Source organism: Sciurus carolinensis, chromosome 10, assembly GCF_902686445.1.
Source record: "Sciurus carolinensis chromosome 10, mSciCar1.2, whole genome shotgun sequence".
Lineage (NCBI taxonomy): Eukaryota > Metazoa > Chordata > Mammalia > Rodentia > Sciuridae > Sciurus > Sciurus carolinensis.
The window spans coordinates 7,105,307-7,132,018 of record NC_062222.1 but is presented as its reverse complement, the minus strand read 5'-3'; the positions used below and the strand labels follow the sequence as shown (position 1 = coordinate 7,132,018).

General features: G+C 37.0%; 2 protein-coding genes across 5 annotated transcripts in view; one reads left to right on the top strand and one right to left on the bottom strand.

Annotated features, from left to right (window-relative positions):
* Window positions 1-14,389, bottom strand: part of Abhd18 (abhydrolase domain containing 18) — a 33,742-nt gene extending 19,353 nt beyond the window's left edge. The window contains exons 1-4 of one of the 4 annotated variants that reach the window (XM_047566701.1): window positions 14,214-14,389; window positions 9,296-9,403; window positions 8,255-8,339; window positions 5,733-5,833 (exon numbers count right to left, since the gene is read on the bottom strand). In XM_047566701.1, the coding sequence (XP_047422657.1) occupies window positions 5,733-5,833; window positions 8,255-8,339; window positions 9,296-9,387 (278 nt within the window). In that variant the 5' untranslated portion in view covers window positions 9,388-9,403; window positions 14,214-14,389. Of the gene's footprint in view, window positions 1-5,732; window positions 5,834-7,940; window positions 7,985-8,254; window positions 8,340-9,295; window positions 9,404-14,213 lie in introns of those variants that run through there. The other 3 variants (XM_047566700.1, XM_047566703.1, XM_047566702.1) reach the window with 3 other exon arrangements.
* Window positions 14,390-14,554: 165 nt separating this feature from the next.
* The window catches only part of Mfsd8 (major facilitator superfamily domain containing 8), a 31,225-nt gene continuing 19,067 nt past the window's right edge, over window positions 14,555-26,712 (top strand). The window contains 3 exon segments of the mRNA XM_047566872.1: window positions 14,555-14,725; window positions 18,362-18,453; window positions 22,125-22,168. Of these exon segments, the coding sequence (XP_047422828.1) occupies window positions 14,661-14,725; window positions 18,362-18,453; window positions 22,125-22,168 (201 nt within the window). The 5' untranslated portion in view covers window positions 14,555-14,660.

The following is a 26,712-nucleotide window of genomic DNA, read 5'->3' as shown; positions in this document are numbered from 1 at the left end:
GATCAAACCCAAGTGCTCTACCACTGAGCCACAACACCAGTCCTGTTATTTTTTTAAACAAAGGGAAACCCTCTTATCTTCTTTTGCCCCTGCTCAATTTTTGTTAGTTCTATTAAATGTAATTAATGATATACTAGGTTTCTTTCTATCATTCTTTTTTATTTATTTATTTTTTGATACCAGGGATTATACCCAGGGGTGCTTAACCACTGAGCCAAGACCCAGTCTGATTTTTATTTTTTCTTTTGAGACAGGGTCTGTTAAGTTGCTTAGAGCCAAAGTTGCTGAAGCAGGCTTTGAACTTGCGATCCTCCTGCCTCAGCCTCCTGAGCCACTGGAATTACGGGCATGCACCACTGTGCCCAGCAGAGCTTCTCATTTTTTATTTTGAGGCAGGGTCTTGCTCAATTGCTGAGGCTGGCCTCAGACTTGTGATCTTCTCCTCTCAGCCTTCCCAGTACATGGGAGTACAGGGATGCACCATTATGCCTGGCTTGTAAAATTATTTCTGATGTCTGACAATGAAAAATGAATTTCTATAAAACACAGAACTATTCCAGCAGGACTATTAATGTTTAACCAGATGATCATATTTGCCTTTTCATGTAATTCAATTTTTGATAAAGTTTGAACACTAAATTATTTATATTTGCTCAAGTTGATGCTGTGCTTAAAAATATTAAGTTCATTTGGAATTCTGACATGAGTACATTTCCAATATGGGATATCCATAAGACACATACCAGTTCATAAGTTATTTCACATTACATAGTTAAATCCATAATCTAATGTGTGTATATATATATATATATATATATATATATATATAGAGAGAGAGAGAGAGAGAGAGAGTGTGTCACTACAGTTGGATCTAAACAGCCTTAATCCGTTTAGTAAAGAAAAGGAATATTTGAGTTCCCTCATTTTATTTTCCTGATGTATCTTTCATCTACCCAGTAAAAGCAGAAACTCAGTACAAAAAAGAAAAAAGGAAAAAAGAATCATGAATAATGAACCAATTGACAAGAAGATGAAAGGGTTTCTCCTTGTGGATGTATGTACATAAGTATAACATTATTAATACTTCCCTATATATATGGCAAAAAAAAATAAGCTAAGTAGGCAAAGAGATGTATACTAGGATGTGCACTGTTAAGGTGAAAATACTTAACTCTCCATAAGTTTTGAGATTATTTCTAAAACTCAGTTGGAGGACACGATTTCCTTCTTTTATTTTATGTATTTTTGCAGTATCAGGGATCAAATCTAGGTCTCACACATGCTCAGCAGGTACTCTATCTTTGAGCCGCACCCCAGATACCCCCTCTTTCTTTGTTCTAAAATCTATATAATTTTCCGGATAAGGTGGAAAATTTAAATTCCATGTGTATATGATTTTGTCAAAATGGGTCAAGGATTATATATAAGAGTAATGCACTAATAAAAGAAAAAGAACAGAAGAAAAAAATTTCACTTTTAAGTTTTACAATGTACAAGTACAAGTACAAGAGGAGGACCTTTATATTCTTTAAGTTTTTAGGTTAAAGAGCTACACATTTATTTAATTTTTTTGTATTCTCTGAATATAATTTTCATTCTATTTATTTTTATTTCTTTTAATAACCCTATGAGATAAGTACTATTCCTACTTTATAAAACCTGGTTCAGAGATTAAGTAATTGACCAAAGGTCATTAGGTCAATAATGAGCGGAATCAGAGTTCAATCCCAGATCTGTTTAATTCCAAAGTTCTGGTTCTTTCTACTACATGACACTTTCATTTTATTTTGAAGTTATTTAAAGAAAAAAAAATTTAAGTTAATACCTTAGGATTAATAAAATAGCTGACTACAAGAGTTAAAAATTGCTCTGCTGCTACTTCATACTTTTAGTTTCATTTGTTAGGTTCTGAATTTATTGGAATGAAGTGGAATTTTTTTCCTAGGATTCCACTGCACTCACATGAAAGCTTAAGGTTTCCATTATAGAATAATCTCTTCTCAACTGATTTTCACACACACACGTATGACTGGAATTGCAAACAAACATCTTAAAGAAAAAAACACTTCCCAGAAACAAGAAATGGGTTATCATCAACAATGCAGAGGGAAAATAAAATATCTTACCCTTTTAAATAAGCAATATTTGGTAAATCATAAAATGGAAAACCATGTTTCCACATAAAGACCTAGTTTCACATGATTTACAATTTAAAACAATTTTAAAATTGATCTCTGCACTTACTGTGATGAAAGTTTCAACAAAGCAAATTCAAGGTCTAAAGAAGGTCCAAAAAAGATAAGTTTCAACTATTATACAACCAACGACTTAAAAACCTTACAATATCCATTTACATTCACAGATTGCTAATTACAAACTCTCTGGAGGAGCTGTAAAACCATGCAGTCTGTCTAGTCTGTTACTCCAAGTTCTTTAACCTTTTTCTTCCTATTAAAGGAAGTACATGTACATTGTAAAACTTAAAAGTGAAATTTTTTTCTTCTGTTCTTTTTCTTTTATTAGTGCATTACTGTTATATATAATCCTTGATTCATTTTGACAAAATCATATACGTATGGAATTTAATTCACTCCATTTCAGTTCCTGGTGCCCCCAACCCCTGCCTTCCTTCTCCTCCTCCCTCATCCTATTCTCCTTTCTCTACTCTACTGTTCTTCCTTTCATTCATCTTGTTTTTTTGATTTCTGCTTTACAGATAAACATAAAGGTGGAATTTACTGTGGTGTATTTATACATGCACATAGCATGATTTTGTTAAATTCATTCCACATTTTCTCCTCTTTCCTGTCCTCCCTCCCTCTCAATTTCCTCCTTCTACTCCACTGAACTTTCCTATATCTTTATGATACCCTATCTCCACATATTCTCTCCCTTATTTTGCTCTAGCATCCTCATATGTGAGAAAACATTTTACCCTTGATTTTTTCAGTTTGGCTTATTTCACCTATCATTATGTTCACCTATCATTATGTTCCATTCATTTATCAGCAAATGTCAAACACTCTTCTTTATGATTAAAACTCCATTGTGAATATACACCACAATTTCTTAATCCATTTATCTATTGACAGACATCTGACAAGGTTAAATAATTTGACTGTTGTGAACTGTGTTGCTACAAACATCAAAGTGGCGGTATTGCTCTAGTGTGCTCATTGTAGTTCTTTTGAATAATGCTGATAAACACTGAGGAGTGGGACAGCTGAGTCACATGGTGGTTCCGTTCCCCCTTAACTGTTTATTTAGGAGGCACTGGGGACTGAACCTAGGGCCTTGCACATGCTAGTCAAGCACACTACCATTGAGTTGCCTGCCTAGTCCTTCAATTCCTAGTTTTTTGAGGAATCTCCATACTGTTTTCCAGATTGGCTGTACTAATTTGCAGTCCCACCAACAATGTATGAATGTACCTTTTCCCCCATATCCTTGTATTTATTATTATTTGTATTCTTGACAATTGCCATTCTGAGAGGAATTCTTTTTTTTTTTTTAACTTTTTTTAGTTAGATGTTGATAGATCTTTATTTTATTCATTTATTTATATGTGGTGCTGAGGACTGAACCCAGTGCTTCACATATGCTAGGCAAGCGCTCTACCACTGAGCCACAACCCCAGCCCCAAGAGAGGAATTCTTAATGTAGTTTTGATTTGTGTTTCCCTAAATGCTGGAGATGTTGAACATTTTTTAATATTTTTTTTTTTGCCATTTGTTGTTTTTTCTTTTGAGAAGTGTCTGTGTAGTTCTTTTGCCAATTTATTGATTGGGTTATTATTTATTTATTTATTTTTGGTGTTAAGCTTTTTGAGTTCTTTATATATTCTGGGTATTAAACCCCTCTAGAGGAGTAGCTGGCAAAGATTTTTTTCTTTCTGTAGGCTTGCTCTTCATGCTCTTGATTGTTTCTTTTGCTGTGAGGATTTTTTTATTTGATGCCATTCCACTTACTGATTCTTGGTTTTATTTCCTGAGCTTTAGGGGTCTTGGTAAGGAAGACAGTGCCTACACCAACATGATGGAATGCTGAGCATATGTTTTCTAGAAGAGATGCAAAGTTTTTGGTCTAATTTCTAAGTCTCTGAACCACTTTGATTTGACTTTTGCACAGCCAGAGAGAGAGGGATCTAGATTCATCCATCTACATGTGGATAGCCAGTTTTCCTAGCATCATTTGTTAAAAAGGCTGTCTTTTCTCCAACATATATTTTTGGAACATTTGTCAAGTATCAGATGACTAAGTATGTAGGTTTTTCTGTGTTTTCTATTCTATTTTATTGGTCTTCATGTCTATATTGATGCCAATACCATGCTGATTTTGTTATTACAGTTATGGAGTATAATTTGAGATCAGGTATTGTGATACATCCTGTATTCTTGCTCAGGACTGCTTTGGCTATTTCAGCTCTTTTTCTTCCAAATGAATTTTAGTACTCTTTTTTCTAGTTCCGTGAAGAATGTTATTGGTATTTTGATGGGGATTGCATTGAATCTGTATAATGTTTTTGGTAATATGGCTATTTTGAGAATATTAATTTTGCCTATCCAAGAACATGAGATGTTTTTCCATCTTCTAAGGTCTTCAATTTCTATTTTATGTGTTCTCTAATTTTTATCTAGAGATCTTTCACCTCCTTGGTTAGATTAATTTTCAAAGTTTTTGTTTTGTTTATTTCTAAGAATATTGTGAATGGAATGGGTTTTGGATTTTTTTCTTAGGATCACTACTGGAGTATAGGAAAGCCATTGATTTATGAATGCTGATCTTGTATCTTGCTACTTTGCTAAATTCACTTATCAGTTCTGGAAGTCTTCTGGTGGAATTTTTTGGATCTTCTAGATATAGGATCATGTCATCAGCAAACAGAAATAATTTGACTACTTCTTTTCCTATTTGTATTCCTTCAATTTCCTTCTCTTGCCTGATAGCTCTAGCTAGAGTTTCAAAAACTCTGTTGAATAGGAGTGGTGAGAATGAACATCCTTGTCTTGTTCCTGATTTTACAGGAAATGCTATCAGTTTTACTCCAATCACTATGACGCTGACTTTGGGTCTGTCATATGTAGGCTTTATAATGTTAAGGTAAATACCTTCTATCCCCAGTTTCCCTGGCTAAAACTGCAGTTCTTTAAAATCCAAAAACTCCCCACTCAGAATCGGAGCTGGCACATTAGTTTATAACTTTTGGAAACTTCTCTGTGTGACAGTGTGTGGATGCCTGCATAGACACAAACATGGAACTATACAATCACTGTAGTAACTTCTTAAACTTAATATATTGTGACCACATTTCCAGGTCAGTAACAGTATCCACGCTATGGATAAACAGGGGACAAATAAGCCCCTATTACTGAACATTAAGGGCAAGAACCATTTTTTGCAACTATAAATGATGCTTTAATTAATATCCTTGTACATATACTACTCTAAGTTCTTATAAGAATTAAAACACCTTTTAAATTCAGTCTTTTAATAGTTTAGATCTGCCTTATTACTAAGTGATATTTTGAAATATAATGGTGTTGATATATTATAATTTTAATGAACATAAATAATTGGCTGGAGTTGTGGCTCAGTGGTAGACCACTTGCCCAGCATGTGTGAGATTTGATTCTCAGCACCACATATAAATAAATGAATAAAATAAATGTCCATCAATATCTAAAAAAAATTTTTTTTAAAACTTACTAATTTTACTTTATAAAAATTCTTACCGTGCAATAACAGATTCAATTGGCATGATATTGGGCACGTAGTGGGCCATGGGGGAAACAAAGTGTCCATCTAGGATCTTACAGTCTGACTGTTCCTCCATCTGAAAGAAAAGAAAACCAAAGATGTGCACCAGTAGACTAAGATATCTATCTTATTCTATCATGTTTTTCTAATACAAAATTCTATTAAATTAAAAACTGTTTTCAGTGCTTACTCTGTTTCCTTTTAGCCTCACTGTGCTTTATGAAGACATAGCTTCTACCTACACACATTTTTTTCCTTCTATATCCTTTACTATAGTCTAGTTAGGAAAATAAATAATAAATCACATTCAACGACAGGCAATAACTCAAAATACTAGTCAAGAAAATTCAACAGCATTCAACAATATAAGAAGAATCATAAGAAGTAAGTTTTTGAGCCTGATGCAGTAGTCTGTAATCCCAGCTACTCAGAAGGCTGAGGCAGGAAGATCAAAAGTTCAAGGTCAGCCTTGGCAACTTAGCAAGACCCTGTCTCAAAATGAAAAAAAAAAAAAGGGCTGGGATGTAGCTCAGTGGCAGAGTGCCTCAGGTTCAATCCCAAGTGTGGCAAAAAACAAAGCAAGTCAGGTATGGTGGTACACACCTGTAATCCCAGCAATTCAGGAGGCTGAGGCAGGAGAACTTCAAGTTCAAGGCCAGCCTCAGCAACTTAGCAAGGCCCTAAACAACTTAGTGAAACCCTATCTCACAATATAAAATGAAAAGGGCTGGAGATGTGGCTCAGCGATTAAGCACCTCTTGGTTAAATCCCCAGTACCAAAAAAAGAAAAGAACAGTGAAAGAAGCCAGACACAGAAGACCACACATTATATGATTCTACTTATAAGAAAGGTCCTAACTAGGAGAATTCATAGTAACTGCCAGCAGGTAGGGGACAGGGGCAATGGGAAATGACAGCTCATGATTACACTATTTCTTTCTGGGGCTAGAAAGATGTTTTGTGATTAATGAAAAGAGTGGTGGTTGCTAATAAATTTAAAAACACTCAATTGTACAGTTTGAAAGGATGGATTTTATAGTATGAATTGTATCTCAATTTTGAAAAACCACAGGGGAATCTGTAAGAACATATTCTGAAATCTTAACAGTAATTCCCTCTGGGAAGGGAAATAGAAGTAGATGGTAGAAAGGAACAGAGATTAAAGGAGACTTTTTTGATATTATTTAGTGTATTTTAAGCCTAAATCTATTTCTCCAATAGGAAAAAAGTAAAAAATAGAAATATTTAACAAAATTTGAGAGTCAGGGAGAAATGTTCTGATCCATAAGCTATGAGGGAATGGCAATGATATCAAGAAGAGGTTTGTGATTTAAAAATTTTGAATGTTTTCCCTGATAAGTGGATGATGATATATAATGGTGGTGGGGAGTGAGAGAAGAATGGAGGAACTTTAGATTATGTAGAAGGAAATGAGAGGGAGGTAAGTATGAAAAATTGTGGAACGAGACAGACATTACCCTATGTACATGCATAATTACACAAATGGGATGAATCTACATTGTGTACAACCATAGAAATGAAATGATGTACCCCATTTGTGTATAATGAATCAAAATGCAGTCTGTAGGGCTGGGGATATGGCTCAGTTGGTAGAGTGCTTGCCTTGCAAGCCCAAGGCCCTGGGTTCAATCCCCAGCATGGCAAAAAAAAAAAAAAAATGCAGTCTGTAAAAATAAAAAATTTTTAAAAATTTAAAAAATTTTGTTCTCAGCAGTGGAAATCTTTTTTCTGCTGCTAGTGCTGGGGATTGAACATAGGGGTACTTTTCACCACTTAGCTTTTTAAATTTATTATGAGCACTAAACTGCTGAGGTTGGCTTCAAACTTGTGATTTTTTTGCCTTGGACTCCCGTGTCACTGGGATTAGTCACTGGCCATCACACCAACTATGGAAAACTTTTAAAAAAGAAAGAATTCTAAAGATATCCAGTATAGCAGGGGAGTGAGGGATGGGAAGTTCAGCCATTTGTATCCCTTTTCCAATATCGTCTCTGGTATCTAACACATAAATCTATAAATATTTTCTAGAAAAACAGGTAGTTGCTTAAAAAAACTAAATGATTTAAAAAATGACATTTTCCCTGTTGTATTTTTATAGTTACTCTGTAAATAACTCTTCATGTTGTGATTCTCCAACTAGATTACTCCCCTTTAATACTTACTATTCTTCTTTAATGTTGAATAATTTACCTTAATCCTCTTGAGCCTAAGGATACAAAATGAGACTCTGAAAGATTCAGCCTAAATACTTTTTTGTACTTAGGCAAGTATCAAATATATGCTTCCAAATATACATGACTATAGTTATTTAAAACATGTGGTTAGGGTACAAATAGCATTCTTTAAATACTGAATGTAAGTCCACTGCATTCATAACTAGAGTTTATTATTATTCTACTCTAACATTACATCTATTATCTACATACAATTATGCTAAATCAGAATTTCTACAATTGTATTGCTTTCATTTAAATACCTTATCAATGTATACTGGATAATCACTTGAAACCAAATTCTGGCATCTTTCTCGATTTCCAATCATTTTTCTGAATTCGAAGAGTCTATTATAGGAAAGGAGACAAAAAGGAAAAAAAATTAGCAAATCCAGTTCATAAGCTATTTATTTTATTTTTTTGGTACCAGGGATTAAACCCAGGGGTGCTTAACCACTGAGCCACCTCCCCAGCCCTTTTTTATATTTTACTAGAGACAGGGTCTTGCTGAGCTGCTTAGGGCCTTGCTATGTTGCTGAGGCTGGGTTTGAACTCCTGATCCTCTTGCCTCAGTCTCCAGAGTCGCTGGGGTAACAGGTGCAGTTCATAAACCATTTTGGAATTCAGTTTTTTAATCACATAAGGAAAAGGGTAAGTTTCCCCCCGAAACTGAACACTCTTCTCAAAAAAATAAAAAAAAAGGAACAACAATGTTCAGAAAATAATTAATACATAAAGATTCAAAATGAAAGGCACCAATTTTGAAAATTAATTAATTCCAGATTTGCCCCTGAGCTACAATGAATTCCAGTTCTACAGCCATGGGTAGACTCAGGTCCCTAGGAAACTACATATAACTCTAATTGGCCTAATGAATTACTGAAGTTAGAAATCTAGCTTGTAGCTGGATGTAGGGCATGCCTATAATTCTAGTTATTCAGGAGCTTGAGGCAGGAAGATTTCTAGATTAAGACTGGTCTGGATGACTTAGGTAGAGTCTGTCTCAAAATAAAAATAAAAAGGGCTGGTGTTGTTCTCCATTGGTTGAGTTCTTATGTAGTAAGCACAAGGTCCTGGGTTAAATTATCAGCACTGCAAAAATAAGAATGAAAATTATATATATATATATATATATATATATATATATATATATTTATATATGAACATTTAGTTTGTTTCTGACAGGTCTCTAAAATCTGAATTATTTTAAAAAGTCTATTATAAGTTAAAACTTAAATAACTAAGAATATAAAAGGAAAAGTAAACAATTAAGACTTTAAAGTATTCAGGGAAAAAAAAATTACCTTTTAAGATCTTCTGGCCTTCCCCATCCTCTGATAAAAAGTTTTGTGAGGAGAAGTCTCCGGTACAGAACATCTAACTTGCTTACACCCATCAGTAGCAAATAGCATCTAGGAGAAAAATTTAAAATGACTTTAAACTTTTTTAAAATATGCAAACAGCAGGTCAATTTTCTAACTACTTCTTTGAAGAGGTAAAATTAAAAATTGAGATTAAATCCCTCCATTTATTCCTTTGAAAATAATAAATGAGATTTAGAAAAAAAAATGGGAATAGAGGAATAGAAGTAGAGAAAATGAAGAACCCCAACCTTCACTAAACTGCATTTTGCTAGGGCAAGATCTCTCTATCCTTCACACAGTGACTAAAGCGTACCTGATATTTATTAGACGCAATGGTAGGAGAAAATAAATAATACATAAAGATTCAAAATGAAAGGCACCAATTTTGAAAATTAATTAATTCTAGATTTGCCCATGAGCTACAGTGAATTCTGGTTCTATAGCCATGGGTAGACTCAGGTACTCATAGTACTATGTTATCAGTCAGGTACTATTTTAAAAACTACAACATATACACTTTCTCTTTTAAACCTCCCAAAGACTAGGTTACATCGAGGAGGAAACCAAGGTCACATAATCAGTAAGAAAAAGCCATAATCCAACTCTTGTACAAAGCTCAAGATCTAACCACCACACATACTGCTCCTCTAGTATACCACAATGAAGGATGAATACTAATCTGTGCTACTACCTGCCACCATTTAGCTCTCTTTTTCAGTTATTTCTGAAGATTTCTTTTTATGCTCACCCCCATCTTTTCTAATTGAAAGGTGTAGTTTTGATTTGTGTGCAAAACCTGATTTAGGTTCAGGATTTTTCTACTTAGATAAAGGGAAAATGGAAATTTGCATTTCCATCAATGAACTTTAATAAGTACTCACCTATTATTTCAAATGTTCTTTGTGAACCTCATTGTTTTATATATATATATGTTCTATGAATCATTCTAGCAAGAGACTGACTCACAAAGGTCTAAGGAATCTCTTAACTTTACAGCCAAATGGTCATAGGACTAGTGGCCTAGAAACCCCCAAAGAATGATTTGTCTAAAGCTGTGGTATCTGGAGGGCTGTGCCCATAACTTATGGGATCTGTACTAACTCAGGGTGGGAAGTTTCAGAAATGAACAGAAGTACACCTCTTGGGGTGGAAATGGTATAATCATCAGTTTATTCTTTGCCTACTTAACAAAGCTGAGTATTACATATTTCAAGAGGCTAAGTGGTTATATAAATACTGGGAAGAAATAGTCGCAGCATGAGGCAAGTTTATTGTGAGTAATGAATGATGATTTCAATTATTTTACTTCTTGGATCTTTTGGGAATTATTAAAATATATAGCAATAATTCATTTTTATGTATATTTATTAAACTACAGAACAGTGGTATGTTATAACAGTACTTCATTGTCTTTTGCAGTATTATATGCCATTTATTTTGTCTACCATGGCATGAAACAGACTGGGGTCAATGTTTTTCTTTGTAACATTCAAGGTATTGAAAGTAATAAGCATATTCCATGTTATTAAAAAATAAAAATAAAAGTTCTACACTTACATTACAGTAAGAAAAGCAATGCGTTATTCATAAGATATTTCCCTTATTCTTTTAGAGCAGTAGTAGATAAAACTACAGCAAGACAAACATACATAAGTAGAAAGTTACAAGGAAATTAACGAAGTACCCAAAAGCAATAAACTTTTGCAAATATTTTATAATGTAGTTTATTATGTGCTTAAACTGTTTAGTCATTTTTAATTTTTAACCTTACACTAGAAAGCATTTCTGTATTGCTGATTCTTTGTAGACTAGGCCATAAGAGTCACAACTCCAAAATAGAGCCAGCATATTCCCTGCTATATTTACCTGCCAGTAAACAACTGACAAACGAGGAACAGGAGTGAAACCAAAGACACATATAGCTTAGTATAAATTTGGTTCTTGGGTTTGGGATTATATAAATCTTCTTAAATCCCATTTCAGCACCCCCAAATATAAAATGCCAGGTTTTTCTGACCCTCTAATCATGTAGGTCTTTTTAGGCAGGGCCGGCTGTGCTCAAGGTATCCAGTGTCACTGTGAGCAGATAATAACCCAAGCTCAGGGTAAAGACAACTGCAATTCACCATAAGGAGGCACCATCTGGAGCCAGGCCAGATACTAAAAGCCCTGACACTAGCTGGACTAACACCAAAGAGTTTCTGCAGAAACAGGACCCACTTTTGAAGTATGTATCAAGCCAAAATGACACAACTGCCATCTATGTTTTTAAATAGCCATTGTGAAAGGTAAAAACAAAGTGAAACAAAAATAGAAGTTCTAATACGTGCCAAGAAATGAAATGCCTTTCCTAGAAATGAGCGCTATTGCTAAGATGGCACTCCTGGTCTACTCTGCCATTGAGTACTCTTATCTCCTGTCACTCTGTACCTTAGATACCTAAGTATCTAAACACAACCCTAATCTCTGTAGGACTTTCATCCTCATGTTATTTATGTGTGTACATATGTACCTCAAAGGCATAAATACTTTAAAAAACAACACCATGCACAATAATTTTATTCCCTCCCCCAGAGAACACCTAATTTTTATTTTGTAACTTCACTTTTAAATGACCTTTTCTCAATACATGTTTAAGAAGCAAAGAAGGGGATTAGATACCTCAGATATTCAATGTTAAAATCTACTACCCTTGTGCAACAAGTTTAATTCTTATTAACCTTACACTGGAGACAATTAGGAAAATAGGAGGTTTGTTTAGGAGGAGGGTGGGTATCTAATCTGAAAGATAATCTAAGGAAATCTAGTAAGTGGATTGTTTCATATCCTCATGTGAAACATTCAGGAAATTAATCTCTTTTCAAAGGGCTTTTAAAAAAATAGTTGGTTTTTTTTTTTTTTTTTTTTTTTAAATACTGTTTAAAAAAAAAAAAAACTGTTTACTTTAGCCAGGTCTGGTGGGACATGCCTGTAATTCCAGATACAACCATAATCCCAACTACTTAAGTGGTTGAGGCAGTAGCATCACAAGTTTGAGGCCAGCATGTGCTTTAGTGAGACCCTGTTTTAAAATTAAAAAAACTTTTCTAATGGATGGGGATGTAGCTCCCTGGTGGCACCACTGGGTTCAATCTCCAGTACCAGTAGGAAAAGAAAAAGTTCACTTTGTTTGAATGCTGTGTGTTCCTAAGAGATACGTAGAGCTTATTTGGATTTCACCAGTCCTGCATGTACTCATTGCATGTGTTTTTGTGGTCTGAAGTCATCTCTTGGACATAGCAATGGAAAAGAGCAGAACACCTGGGTCAATCCACTAGCTGCATGACCTTGAGCAAGCCACTTTAATTTGTAAGTGGCCTAATGTACAATAGCAAACTATTTTATTTACATAAAAATCAAATATCTGTTTTGGCAATTTGATATGAAAGGTACTTCTTGTTCTTTTCACAGGAATCCTGATAGTAACAAGCACAGGCTTTACAGTCTGGAGTGCTGTGTTGTTGTTGTTTTTTTTTTTTTTTTTTTCCATTTTAAGCTATTGCTTATTAGCTGTGTGACCTAGGCAAGTTACTTAATTTCCCTACCTTCAATTTGTCTATTTGAGAAAATTCCCACTTTAACAGGTTGATGTATGGATGTAGGGATGAAATGAGGTAATCCAACAAGCATTCCTTCAGTTTATATACCTGTAACAACCTTTCTGCTGAGCACAGTAATAGCTAAAAATTCCTTTGTCCACTACATATGTGCCCTATACTGTGCTAGCCTCCAGGGATTAAAAAAGGCAATGATGATGACACAGTGAAGAAACATTATGGCTAGAAAATGTTAAATTTCCTACCTATGTATCTTCTTGGAAACTAATCACAGTTGTTATAAATGAATTTGCAAGACTGAACCAAACAAGTACCAATAATCAGGTCTGGATTCAGATGATTCTGAACAGAAAACATTTCAAGTTTAGCTGTTCACCAGTGGAATGTACCCCATTTCACATAGAAGTTCCCAAATGGGACGAAGTTCAGAGTCGATGGCAACACCACACGTAAGGTAAAACCTTATAAACATCATTTGAGGGGCTGGGGGTGTATCTCAGTGGTACAGCTCCTACCTAGCACAATTCATCCTCAGCACCTCATAAAAAATAAATAAATAAATAAAGTGTGTCCATCCACAACTAAAAACAAAACAATTAGTTGAAAAGGACCGAGAGAGCTCCATTCCACACTGAGCGACCCTGGGAAAAGTCACTTCTCTGGGCCTCAGTGCTCCATAAAATAGAAAATTTCTCTGCTTTGCCTATCTCATGGGCTAGCTGTGATCAAATGAAATCACTAGCTCTAATAAACTGCTAATTTATGGGACAAATACGGATCGCTGCAACCACCTGGCCTACAGGCCTAGCCGTGGGAATAAGATGTTAATACGTGACGACCGGGAAGGAAATGGCATCTAGACGGAGTGAGAACGCCCGTATTCCCTAAAAATGTCATCTCCTCGGGATAAAGCAGCCCTTCGCGGCTCAGCAGGTGCTGCACCTTCCCCAACCCCCAGGGAGCCAGGGCGGGCCCTGAGTGGCACCTCGCCAGGCTCCCGCCCTGGTCCGCGCGGACGGGCCGGACGCCCCTTCGGCCCGGGCCCTCGCCAGCCCCACGGCGAGGCGCCTCCCGGGCTGGGGAGCCGGGGCCGGCGGGGTCCGCACCTCCGCCTCCCTCCTCCCCGCCCTGGCGGCGCGCCCGCCCCGGCCGGGTCCCGTCCCGCGCTCCCGCCCGCGCCGCGCCTGGCGCCCCTGCCCGCCCGCACGTAGGCAGCCTGCGCGCCCGGGAGGCCCGGGGCTCGGCCGCGGCCCGCTACTTACTGGCCGCCGGGCGAAGCCTGCGGTGCGCTGGCCGAGCGTCCCGGCGCCGCCGCCCCCGGGGCTCCTGGGACTGGACCTTCGCTGGCCCCACAACCACAGCGACCGAGGGCTCTCCAGGAACAGAGGAGCCGGGGCCCGCAGGCAGCGCGGGGAGGGCGGAGCTCGAGCCGGGCGGGCGGCGCCTGGACCCGCCCTCGAGCCCAGCGGCCCTCCCCCGCGAGGCGGGGAGGCGGGCCAGCGCGGACGCAGGGAGGAGGCCGAGGACGCGGAGCCCCGCCCCCTCGCTCTGCGCCGCCCCGCCTCCGATGGCTGCGCGCCCCGCCCACTTCCGGCGCCAGGCGCGCACGCGCACTGGCAGGCTTGTTTGGCCATCTCCGGGCGGGCTGGAACCCCAGCGGGCAGGTGTCACCGGAGCTGGCCGCGCGCCACCTTGTGGGGTTCGCAACTATGGCGAGCCAGGGCGTGGGGTCTGAACAGGAGCCGCTCTTAGGGGACCACACATCCGGAAGCAGGTGGGCTGATACTGGCGGAGGAGGCCTCGCCCTCCCGCTCTGTGGAGGCTGGTCCCTTTCCGTGCTGTCACCGCCCGGGGCCACGCCCTCGCGGACAAGGGAGCCGGCGTGGTCACCCGCGGCCGGAGCCCGGGGTTTCGCTCCCAGCTGTAGGGCAGGGCGTGGGGCCGCGGTGCGGCGAGGCTGTGGCTTCGGGTTTACAACCTAGCACGAAACCCAGAGAGAAGGCGCTCCAGGAAAAATGAGTATTTGCGAAGAGTGGAGCGTTGCAGTCCGGGGTCTGCAAGCCAGGACGCACCTCAGGCGAACCCGGCGGGTCTGGGAAAAGGGAACCTCTGGCCGACAAAACGCAGTCAGCCGCTTGGGATCAAGGGTGAGGGGTCACAGCAGCTCATCTCAGGAGTCGGCGTTTGTTCCTTGGCGAGATAGCCACTGCTAGATCAGTGTCCTCGTGCGTGTCACTTATCTAGAACACCGCGGGCTTGAGGAGGCTCCTGCCGTCATCCTGTGACAGGCATTTGTGCCGGAGAGCTTTTTCTTGTCTACTGGGCTCCCTTTTTGTTCTAGTTTGATACAAGATGTTAGAGAAACCCAAGCGGCCTCTCTGACTTTTAACTGCAATAATGATGCAATTGCCAAATCACAGCACTCTCTTGGCCGGTTAAAACTGTTCACTTTCACATTTCACAAATGATGTTTTAATCCATACTTGAAGATACTGGTCTTAGTATTGACTTACTTGATGGCCTGATAACTTGATACTTTGTAGCAAATAAAGGAGCTCACCTTTTGTCCTATGCCAAGTGTTCAAATAAAAAACAATGTTTACGTATTTAAGGAATAACGTGCTAGTATTTTGATCTTTATAATTCTTGTTATCTTGATCCTAATTTATGGGCATTGATTCAGAAATGTTTATATTTTGTCGCATTGCACAGTTAAGTGTGTATTTTTGTCTTTAGGAAAACAGAATTAAGTAGTATTATTTAAATAATAAATAATAAAACAGTATTGTTTTATTCAGAACAAATAGTAATTATTTTGTCCAGTAAATTAGTTAAACTTTACGTTTCTATTTTTGATTTTTGTTCACTTATCCTGCTTCGCACCAAATATTTTAAGCTCTTTTATTAAAACCATCCAGTCCTGTATTTACTAGAGTATATGGAATGCAGTTTTATCCTACTTGATTTTATCTTGACATCATTAAAATGAATATCAATGTTGAAATATGTTTTAACATAATGATGTCCTGCAGAACTGTCAAGGCATTTGGTTTTATTGGCTTCTTACTAATTTATCCCACACTGCTATACTTTTAAATTATTTATGTCAGCTTTCTAGTTTTCCTGCCTACTCTATTACTCATGGAATATCCCTCATTCCATTTGTGTAATTGCTGGACAACCCCTGTTTTTGTTGCTCTCAGCAGCCCCTTTTCTCTTAGTTCTATTTTAGAGCTTCTAGTTTGCTCTGCTTTTGAAAACCAGGTATCTGTCTAATAGTTATGTACTTACAATATAGAACCTCTGATGCAGGGCTAAAGATCTTGACTGTTAGTCAAGTGCATGTTTGAGTGCATAGACTTTGTGGCACTTGGGTCACTCAGAATCACTTTTGTTTCTTCTTGGTTTTTGTCTGTTTTCCAGTTATAACTCAACATTTAACCATATTAAATATGTTCTTATGGTATACTGCACATCCTTTAACCCTGTCCAAATAAGTCTACTTAAAAGGAGATTTTTTTCCTTAGCTTTGATTTCATCCAAGTAATTATCTGCTGCTCATTAGGATCCATCTAATTCAGAAGTTTCCTCCATTAACAATTTCTCAGTTTGAGGTTCTAGAGTTAGCAATTTATGTATTTATTTGTGGTACTGACGATTGAACATGGAGTGTTCTATCACTGAGCTGTATCCCCAGCCTAGCCCCTTTCTTATATTTATTTTGAAATAGAGTCTCAATAGTTTACCTAGGCTGGCCTCAAACTTGAGATCCTCCTGCCTCAGCCTCTCAGGCCCTTCGGATTACAGGCATGCGCCACTATGGCCAGCTTAGATTTAGCATTTTAAAAATAAAGAGAATATTTCAAGAATAATTCAATAAGTATACTATCTTTAAAAACATAATTTGATTCCTTAGTACATAGAACCTGCCAGGCCTTCTTCACTTTGACTACCTGGCACAAACATGAGTCTGGTTATTTACCAGTCCTTGTCTAATAAGGTTGGTTATAATTTGCTGACATGGATGTTAGGTCCCAATCCTTTTCTTGAGTTTCCAGTGATTCCTTTATGGAACTTCATTTAAGAGAAAAAGTAAACTTTTTCTGGGAAAGTCCAGGTGGTAAATATTTTAGGCTGTTCAGACCTAAAGGCAAAGCCAAGAATAGAAGGTAGACACTAAATAACAAGAAAACAAATTCCACAACAATGTTTGGTAAAAAATTAAAATATAATAAATGAATAAAATATTTTGTAACATTGGTCTATTAATGAGAGGAATAGCATTTTAAGAGAATGACATTTCCTTAATTAGAGTTCAAGAATACTGTTTTCTGTCATCAAATTGATAACAAATATCCACGTGTAAAAACTATTTTTATTTCACAAATCATACAGAAACAAGTGGTGGACTAGATTTGGTCTACAGAATATAGTCTGCTATTTCTCTCTTAGAATTTCCTCAAATGCAACAGGTGCTTCCAAATATTCTTTGCTACTATAGTCTGTAAAAAGATTATTACTGTGGTTTCTGTTCTGATAGATCATATCTTTGCATAATTAGTTTATTTCTTCTTATTTCTGTAGCTGTTAAACCATTACACTGCTCCATCAGTGAGCATACACTCCTGTCCTCTTGCATATGGATTCTGTTTTGCTCTTCAGTAATAAATTTGGAGTTGTTTTTGGCAAACACAGTACTGCTACTAAGTTGCCTTATGCTAGATTTTGTCTTGATTAATTTGTGGGCTGGGGCTCGGTGGTAGAGCGCTTGCCTAGCACGTGTGAGGCACTGGGTTCGATTCTCAGCACCACATAAATAAATAAAGACATTGTGTCCATCTACAACTAAAAATATTTTTAAAAATAATAGGTTTATATATACCAACAATATCAAAATAGTTGGTGTGCAAATGTTTTGCTTTTTAAAGCTATCTTGTGTCTTCCAAGTATCTGTATACAATAAAGGGTAAATTATATTGACCCTTTCTACATGTAATCCATGGAAATTAAAAAAAAATGCTCATTCATATGATTAGTACAGCAGAAGCCAGTATTTGTAAATTATATTGGTCATATCATTTGAATGACTTTAGGGAAGAGAAAATAAAATTATTAACACATAAAGATCTGCTCATAATGAGACAAGGATACTCAACCCATATAAATTTATCTGAAATGCTTCAGGTTTTGGATTTTTCTAGATTTTGGAATATTTAAAGGTAATTTTATGTAGTATTTTTAGTGTGTTTATGTTTTGACTATGACCCATCATGTGGGGTTTACGTGTAGAATTTTCCACTGTGGTGTCATGTTGGTGCTCAGAAAGTCTCAGATTTTGGAGCATTTTGGATTTTGGATTTTCAAATTAAGGATTCTCAACCTATATTGCTTTTTTCTCCTTTACATTTAGAGAATGGGACATTATAGAAACTGAAGAGCATTATAAGAGCCGATGGAGATCTATTAGGATTCTGTATCTTACTATGTTTCTCAGCAGTATAGGTAAGTATTAGACATTATGCAAAACTTAAAAAATTCAAAATATTACTTTTACCTCATTTAATATTTTAAAATTATCTGTTAGTGTGCGAAAAATAACATAAAAATTACCATCTTACCCTTTCTGAATTAAGCATAGCATATTCATATTGTCATGCAGCCAGGCTCTAAAATATACTTATCTTGCAAAACTGAAACTTTATTCTTGTTAAACAACTCCCTCTTTCCCCCTGCCCCAACCATAACAACCATCATTTTCTGTTTCTTTGAATGTAATTACTCTGGATTCCTTATATAATCATACAGCATTTTTTTCTTTAATTTTAAGACAGGATCTCACTAAGTTGCTCAAACTGGTCTTGAACTTGCCATCCTCCTGCCTAAGCCTCCCAAGTGACTGGAATTACAGGCATGCTCTACTGTACCTGACATAGTATTTTTCTTTTTGCAACTACCTTATTTCATTTAACATAAAATCCTGAACACTAATCCATCTTGTATCATATGTAAGAATATCCTTCCTTTTAAAGGCTAAATAGTAGTCCATTGTATATGTTGTAGGAAAGGGAAACCTTTTCCTGTGTCCTATTTGGTTCTATGCCTGAGGTCTGTGAATTAAGCAGACAAAAGACATATTGTCAGGGAAAAAAGCATTCACATTTATTTGATGTTAATATTTTTATATGATATGGAAGACTATAAAAAAGAAGAAAATCCCACAGAAGCAGTCAGACTCTGTTGCTTACCATTTTAGCAAAGACCAGTAAATTGTAGAGAAGTAAAGGGGTTCGACCTTTATAGACACTAAATTGTAGGAGAATGACAAAAAATATATGGGGAAACTAATGAAGGATAAGAATTATTTTAGTAAGTTTTCTTTGTGTAGACTTATCTCATTGTAGATTCCCCATCTATGATAAAAATATTTGCTTTCTCATACCAGGAGGGAAATATGCCCTACTTTTGAGCAGAAAGGGGATGGGAAGTCAAGCTTTCCTGCCTTTGCTGTTTCCCAGTTGCCTTCAGTTATAGATAATCAATATGCGAAAGCTGCATGTTTTGGGGGTGACATGTTCTTTTTTTTTTTTTTTTTTTTCTACCAGGGATTGAACCCATGGCACTTAATCACTGAGCCACATTCCCCAGCCTTTTTATACATTTTATTCAGAGACAAGGTCTCACTAACTTGATTAGGACCTCACTAAATTGCTGAGGTTGGCTTTGAACTTGTAATCCTCCTGCCTCAACCTCCTCAGCCACTGGGATTATAGGCATGTCACTGTACCCAGCTGATGCCTTCTGATCCTTTTCATACACACTGCATTATTATCTATGCACGTTTATTTGGATTACTTCTGTCTCTTGGCTGTTGTGTATAGTGCTGCCATGTGCATGAGAATGCTGCTCTCTCTTTAAGAGCTTGCTTTCACTTCTTTTGGATGTACGCTCAGAAGTGGAATTGCTGAATATAGTAATTTATTTTTAAAATTTTTGAGGAACTACCATACCGTTTCTCATTTTGTATTGCTCCCATTCAGCAGCTCCACCATAGTACATTCTCACCAATAAGAAGGATTCCAATTTCTCCACTTCCTCCCCAATACTTATTTTTTGTTTCTTTGATGAAGTGATCCTAGTAGGTTTCAGGTGATAGTTCATTATGGTTCTGATTTGCTTTTATTAATTAATTAATTAGGTTGGTTGTTCTCTTATTTGTGAGTTTTAGGAGTTCCCTTCCATTTTTTGGGGGGGAGTACCAGGGATTGAACTCAGGGGCACTTGACCACTGAACCACATCCCCAGCCCTATTTTATATTTTATTTAGAGACAGGGTCTCACTGAGTTGCTTAACACTTGGCTTTTGCTGAGACTGGCTTTGAACTCTCCATCGTCCTGTCTCCACCTCCCCAGCCACTGGGATTATATAGGAGTTCTTTATATGTTCCAGTACTAAGCCCCTACCTGATATGTGATTTGCATGTATTTTCCCCCATTTCAAACTCTTTTTGGTGGTTGGGTAGGGTCTTGATATATTGCCCAGGCTGGTCCTGAACTTGTGGGCTTAAATGGTCCTCCCACCCCAACCTCCCAACCTTCTGAGGAGCTGGGATGACAGGAATGCCACCATCATTAAATTTTGATGAAGTTCAGTTTATCTGTTTTTATCTATTTTTGTTGTTGTCTGTGAATCTTACTTACCTTTCATATTGCCATAACATACAAACAGTAAAGTATGAGAATCTTAATTGGTGTGGTTTAAATGTATTTTAATGTATTAGCATTATTTATAAATGCATAGTTACTTAAAATTTTATGAGAAAATCTTTCAAAATATTAATATTTGTAATCATATTAAAAATAAAGGGGCTAGTAACACACACCTGTAATCTCAGTGACTCAGGAGGCTGAGGCAGGAGGACCACAAGTTCGAGGCCAGTGTGGGCAACTTGGCAAGACCCTGTCTCAAAATAAAAATAAAGGGCTGGGAATATAGCTCAGTGGTAGAGCACCTCTGGGTTTAATTCCCAGTAGTAGGGGGAAAAAATGATGAGAAAATACAGGAATTATCAATATTGTGATAGTTTTTAGAGAATTAATTTTTTCCAAGTTTAGATCCTTTAATCTATAGGCACTGATTTTACAAGTGCTTTCTTTTAGAAGATAGATTTGATGAAGATCATTATACTAGACTGTTTTTTGTATCTTCTCTATTTACCCCAGTCATCTTCCTGTTTTTTTCTCACCTGCCAGTCCTATGTATGATTCAGCATTGGATAATAATACATTTTTATTTATTTATTTATCTTTAGTACTTGGAATTGAACCCAGGGGTGCTTCATTACTGAGCCACATCCCCAGACTTTTATTTTTTTTGATACAGGATTTCGCTGAGTTGTTGAGGTTCTTGCTAAGTCGCTAATATCCTTAAACTTGCCATCCTTCTGCCTCAGCTTCCTGAGTCTCTGGATTTACAGGTTTGCACCACTCACCTGCCCAAATTGTATACTTTATTATTTTTTTAATTAATTTTTTTTGATACTGGGGATTTAACTCAGGGGGCACTCAACCACTGAGCCATATCCCCAGCCTATTTTGTGTTTTATTTAAAGACAGGGTCTCACTGAGTTGATCAGTGCCTCCCTTTTGCTGAGGCTGGCTTTAAACTCCAGATCCTCCTGCCTGAGCCTCCCGAGCTGCATGGGCATGGAGATAATGGATTTTTTTAATCCTTGAATAATCTTGGTTCTTTATATCCAGTGCTCCCTGTACATGACCATTTTCCTTCTTCCTAGTCTTCCTTTAGACTGAATTCTCTGTCCAAACAACACAGGCTAAAAACCTGCTACTTCCTGCCTAACAAAGTGGCCTTTCCTTCATTATGTTTGCTCTAAAAACTTAAAGCTTTAATACTGTCCATTTAGAGTAGAGGAGAAACTGGTCCTCTGCCTTATTGTATTGATTATGGGCTCGTACTGTAATTCTGTGTTTTTTTTCAGTCTTCAGTATTTATTTTCCTTTTAATAATTAAAAATGTCACTTCTTGCAAAATTAGGCATATGTGTACATAAGTTTATAGGTTCAGAATGATACTTTAAAATCCAACCTGTAGTTCCAAAAATTAGATAGTGATTAAACTATTATAATTGTAAATAACCAAGTTTGCCTCTTTACAGGGTTTTCTATTGTGATAATGTCAATATGGCCATATCTCCAAAAGGTTTGTACATTTCTACCTATTCTCTTAAGTATCTGTAGTAAATTTTAAGTAGTTGAACATTTTCTAGAGTGTCTCTTTGGTGTTCTGTAGTTTAGTCTCTACTAGAATAACTTCAGAAAATAGTTCCTCAAAAGAGCCTTATAAGTAAAATGTCAGTATATGCTTTGTGCAAACTGTAACACATTTGAATTAAGATGAGTGCTATGCCAGAAAACAGGATTAGGCTGGACATAGTGTGATTCCACAGAATATACAGATGATACTTCTGAGGGATAATTTCATGCTTTTCCCATGGAATTAATCTGGATTGTTGGACAACATTATGAATAGAAGAGATAATATCCAGTGTTCCCTTGGTATTCTTGGGGGATTGATTTCTAGAACTTTCTACCCCAGGATACAAACTCTGTGGATGTTCAAGTCCCTTATGTAAAATGATGTAATATTTACATGTAGTCTCTGCACATTCTCCAGATACTTTAGTTATTTCTAGATTACATGTGATGCCTAATAAAATGTAAATGCTGTGTAAATATTTGTTAAACTAATGAGAATAATAACAAGGAAAAAAGTCAAGTCTGTACTCACTGAGTATACTTTTCAGTCCTTCAGGTGATTTATGGATAGTGGTTGACTTTGTTGTCCTCTTCCTACTTCCTGAAACTGCCTCTTAACTTCCATGACGTTCCTCTGTTCTGGCTTTCGTTTTAACTCTGATTATTTACTCTTAAATTCTTTTGTGTATTCTTCTTCATCAACTTGTTCCTTACTTGTTGTTTTTCCCCAGAGGTTGATGTGTGTGTGTGTGTGTGTGTGTGTGTGTGTGTGCCTTTTAGGCTAGATCCCTTATTAGATATATAGTCAACAATTTATTAAACATATTACACATTTTTTCCTTTCTTTCTGGAATGCTTTTCCTCCCTCACTTATTCCTTTATTCTGTCCTTCCCTTCCTCACTACTCCCTACTATCTTATTTATCTTTCAGGCCTTTGCTGTGGTATTTCCTCCTCTGGAAAGCTTTCTCTGGCTGCCTGACCTCAGTTTTGGGTTAGAAGGTTTTTCTGTGCACATTTGGCCCTTTGTATCCATGGGTTCTGTATCTGTGGATTGAACCAACTGAAGACTGAAAATATTTGAAAAAAATTTTAGTCTATATTGAACATGTACAGACATTTTTTGGCCATTATTTTCTAAATAATGCGATATAATAGTTATTAACACCATTTATATTGTATAAGGTATTATGAGTAATCAAGAGGCGATTTAGAGTATATAAAAGGATATGCATAACATATATGAAAATACTATTTGTGTGTGTGTGTGTGTGTGTGTGTGTGTGGTAGAGGATTGAACCCAGGGCCTCAGGCCCTGAGCTACATCCCCAGCCCCTACCTTCCTTTAGAAATTTTTTTTGAGACAAGGTCTTGCTAAGTTGCCCAGACTACCCTCTAATTTGCAATCCTCATGCCTTCGCCTCTTAAGTAGCTGAGATTACAGGTGTGAACCACTTGCAAATACCATTTTATATAAGGAACTTGAGTATCCTCTGATTTTGGTATCCCCAGGGGTCCTGGAACCAACCCCCTAGGGTATTTAGGAATGACTATATATCCATTATCTCTATCAGTAGTACTTTTTTTTTTTTTTTTTTTTTGCACCAGAGGTGCTTTACCACTGAGCTACATCACCAGTGCCCACCCCTGTTTTTTTGGTTTTGGGTTTAAATTGCTGAGGCTGGCCTTAAACTTGTGATCCTCCTGCCTTAGCCTACTGAGTTGCTGGAATTACAGGTATGCACTACTGCACCTGGCTTCATTAACACTTACCATGGAGTTTAGTAACACTGTGTTTACTGAGAATTTACTTAATTTCCCTACTAGATTGTTAAAATGGTCAGATGATTTCAATATAAATCTGACTGGGTGTGGTGGCACATGCCTGTAATCCCAAAGACTTGGGGACTGGGGCGGGAGGATTGCAAGTTTTAGGCCAACCTTGGCAACTTGGTGAGACCCTGTCTTAAAATAAAATAAAAAATGGATTTGGGAATGTACCTCACAGGTAAAGCATGTTAAATCCCTAGTACCACCAAAAAAAAAAAAAAAAAAAAGAAAGAAAGAAAGAAAGAAAGAAAGAAAGAAAGAAAGAAAAGAAAATGATCTATCAAGGGTTCCTGGTGGGAATGCAAAATGGTACAGCCACTTGTTAGTTTCTTAACAAACCTAAATATAGTTTAGTATAGGATCTAGCGTTAGCTTCCAGATATTTAACTGATTTGAAAATTTATGTCCACACAAAAATCTGCGTCCTAATGTTTGTAGTAATTTTATTTATAATTTCCAAAAACTGAAGTATACAACATATACTTGAGTCAGTGAGTGGAGAAACAAAGTATGGTGCATTTATACCGTGGAATGTTATCCATTGTATGGTGGTGTGTATCCATCTGATAAAGGCACATGTATGGCTGTCCTACTAAAAACCCATAACCTGGTCTAATCATGAGGAAAACATCAGACAAATCCCAATTCTGCAAAATAGCCAGACAGACCTCTTTAAAACTGTCAGTCATAAAAAATAAGAAAAGTCTGAGAAACCGTCAGAGCCCAGAGGAGTCTTAAAAAAACATGAGGACTAAATAAAATGTGGGTGAGATCTTGGAAAAGGAAAAGGTCATTAGGTAAGATCTGGGGAAATTTGAATAAGGTACAGACTTTCATTAATTCTAATGTATCATCATCCGTGACAAATGTAGCATACATTTCTTTTGTGGTACTAGGAATTGAACCCAGGGCCTTGCATGTGCTCAGTAAGCTCTTTACCACTGAGCCATATCCTTAGACCCTAGAAGTTAATTTTAAAAGTTATGTTAAATAAAAAATTATTACCATGACACAAAGCATTCTTTCCATACTGGCAGAGTCATTGGAATTTAATCAATATTTAACAAATTAGGAGCAACTGTTTCTCTGCTAAAATTACTTCTCTTCTATCTAGTCTTTTTAGCCTGAAAAAGTCTCAAAAGAACGTTTGTAAGACTGTTCAGCATAATATGTTGAATTCTGGAAAATTACCTTTCTCTAGACATTTGACAGCTTTTTAAAGGTAAATTTATTGAGTATGTAAGCTGATAACTGGTCCTTGGCAATACAAATATAACTTATACCAAAATGAGTATCAATTTAATCAATAAATTTCATAATGATATTGAGAACTTCTTGTGTACCAGGCAGTGTACTAAGCCTTTTACCTTCATCATCCTTGATCTTCATAGCAACCCCGGGAGGTGGTTACTGTGTTAGTCCTGTTTGACACATGAAGAATTTAGGCTGAGAAGAAAGTTCTTTGCCTAAGGTCACACAGCTTGAAAATGGCAGAGCCAAGCCTGTCTAAATGAAAATCTGATTTAACCACAGTTCTGTTAACTATTACTGTGAACATTTTAAATTCTGAATTTCAGGATACTAATTCTTTTATGATAGTATGTTGCAAGATATCTTGCTTTATGATAGCGTGTTGCAATATATTACATAGCTTATCATCTGTCAGAAGGATAAAAACTAGGCTAGACTTTCCCCTCACAAAACAAACAAACAAACAGTAAATTGTCCAAAAGGAAATTGGTACTATTCTGAATATGTACTGCCTGGCCCCTGCTGATGGACAGGCATCATGAAGTGATTCCTTAGTCTGTGTTGTCCAAAGGTGGGGATGATCTCCAGGAAGACACATTCTCGGAACCCAGATTATGAATTAGAGTGATAAGTTATTTTATTATGCCAGGAAGTTGATGAGTTATAATAATGTAACATGATAAAAAAAAAAAAAAAACTGACACATTAGTAAAGAAAATACTAAGAAATATTTGTCCTTCTATTGTATAAGTAAGTCACTAAGTGCATATAATATAGTGATATGCTCCTAAGCACTGTACATATATTGACTCAATTTATTATAATAACTGTGAGGTTATCCCCACCTGACAGATAAAGGATTAAAGCAACTGGGCGTGGCAGTGCACACCTATTATCCCAGTGCCTCAAGAGGCAAAGGCAAGAGGATCACAAGTTCAAAGCCAGCCTCAGCAGTTTACTGAGACCCTAAGCAACTAGCAAGACTCTGTCTCAAAATAAAAAATAATAAAATGGGCTGAGGATGTCGCTCAGTGGTTAAATGGCTGAGTTCAATCCCTAGTACAAAACAAAACAAAACAACCCAAAACAAAAAACAAATTAAAGCATATTATTTTCTCAGCCACTCGGGATTTTTCAGATGCAGATAAGTAGAACCTGGTTGGGAAACTCCTTAATGGTAGGGACTGAATTTATTCTTTTTTGTATCCCTGTTACCTGTCACAAGTTTTTGTTACAGAGTTTATGTTACATGTAAGCAGTAATCTGCAAGATAATAGGTGAGAAGCTTTGAAACACACATATTCACCTCTGACTTTTCTAGCAAAGCATTAACACTGCTAGAACTTTGACTTTGTCAGTACTGTTGTATTTTAGAAAACAAAATGTTTTGAACTTTAGTACCCAACTT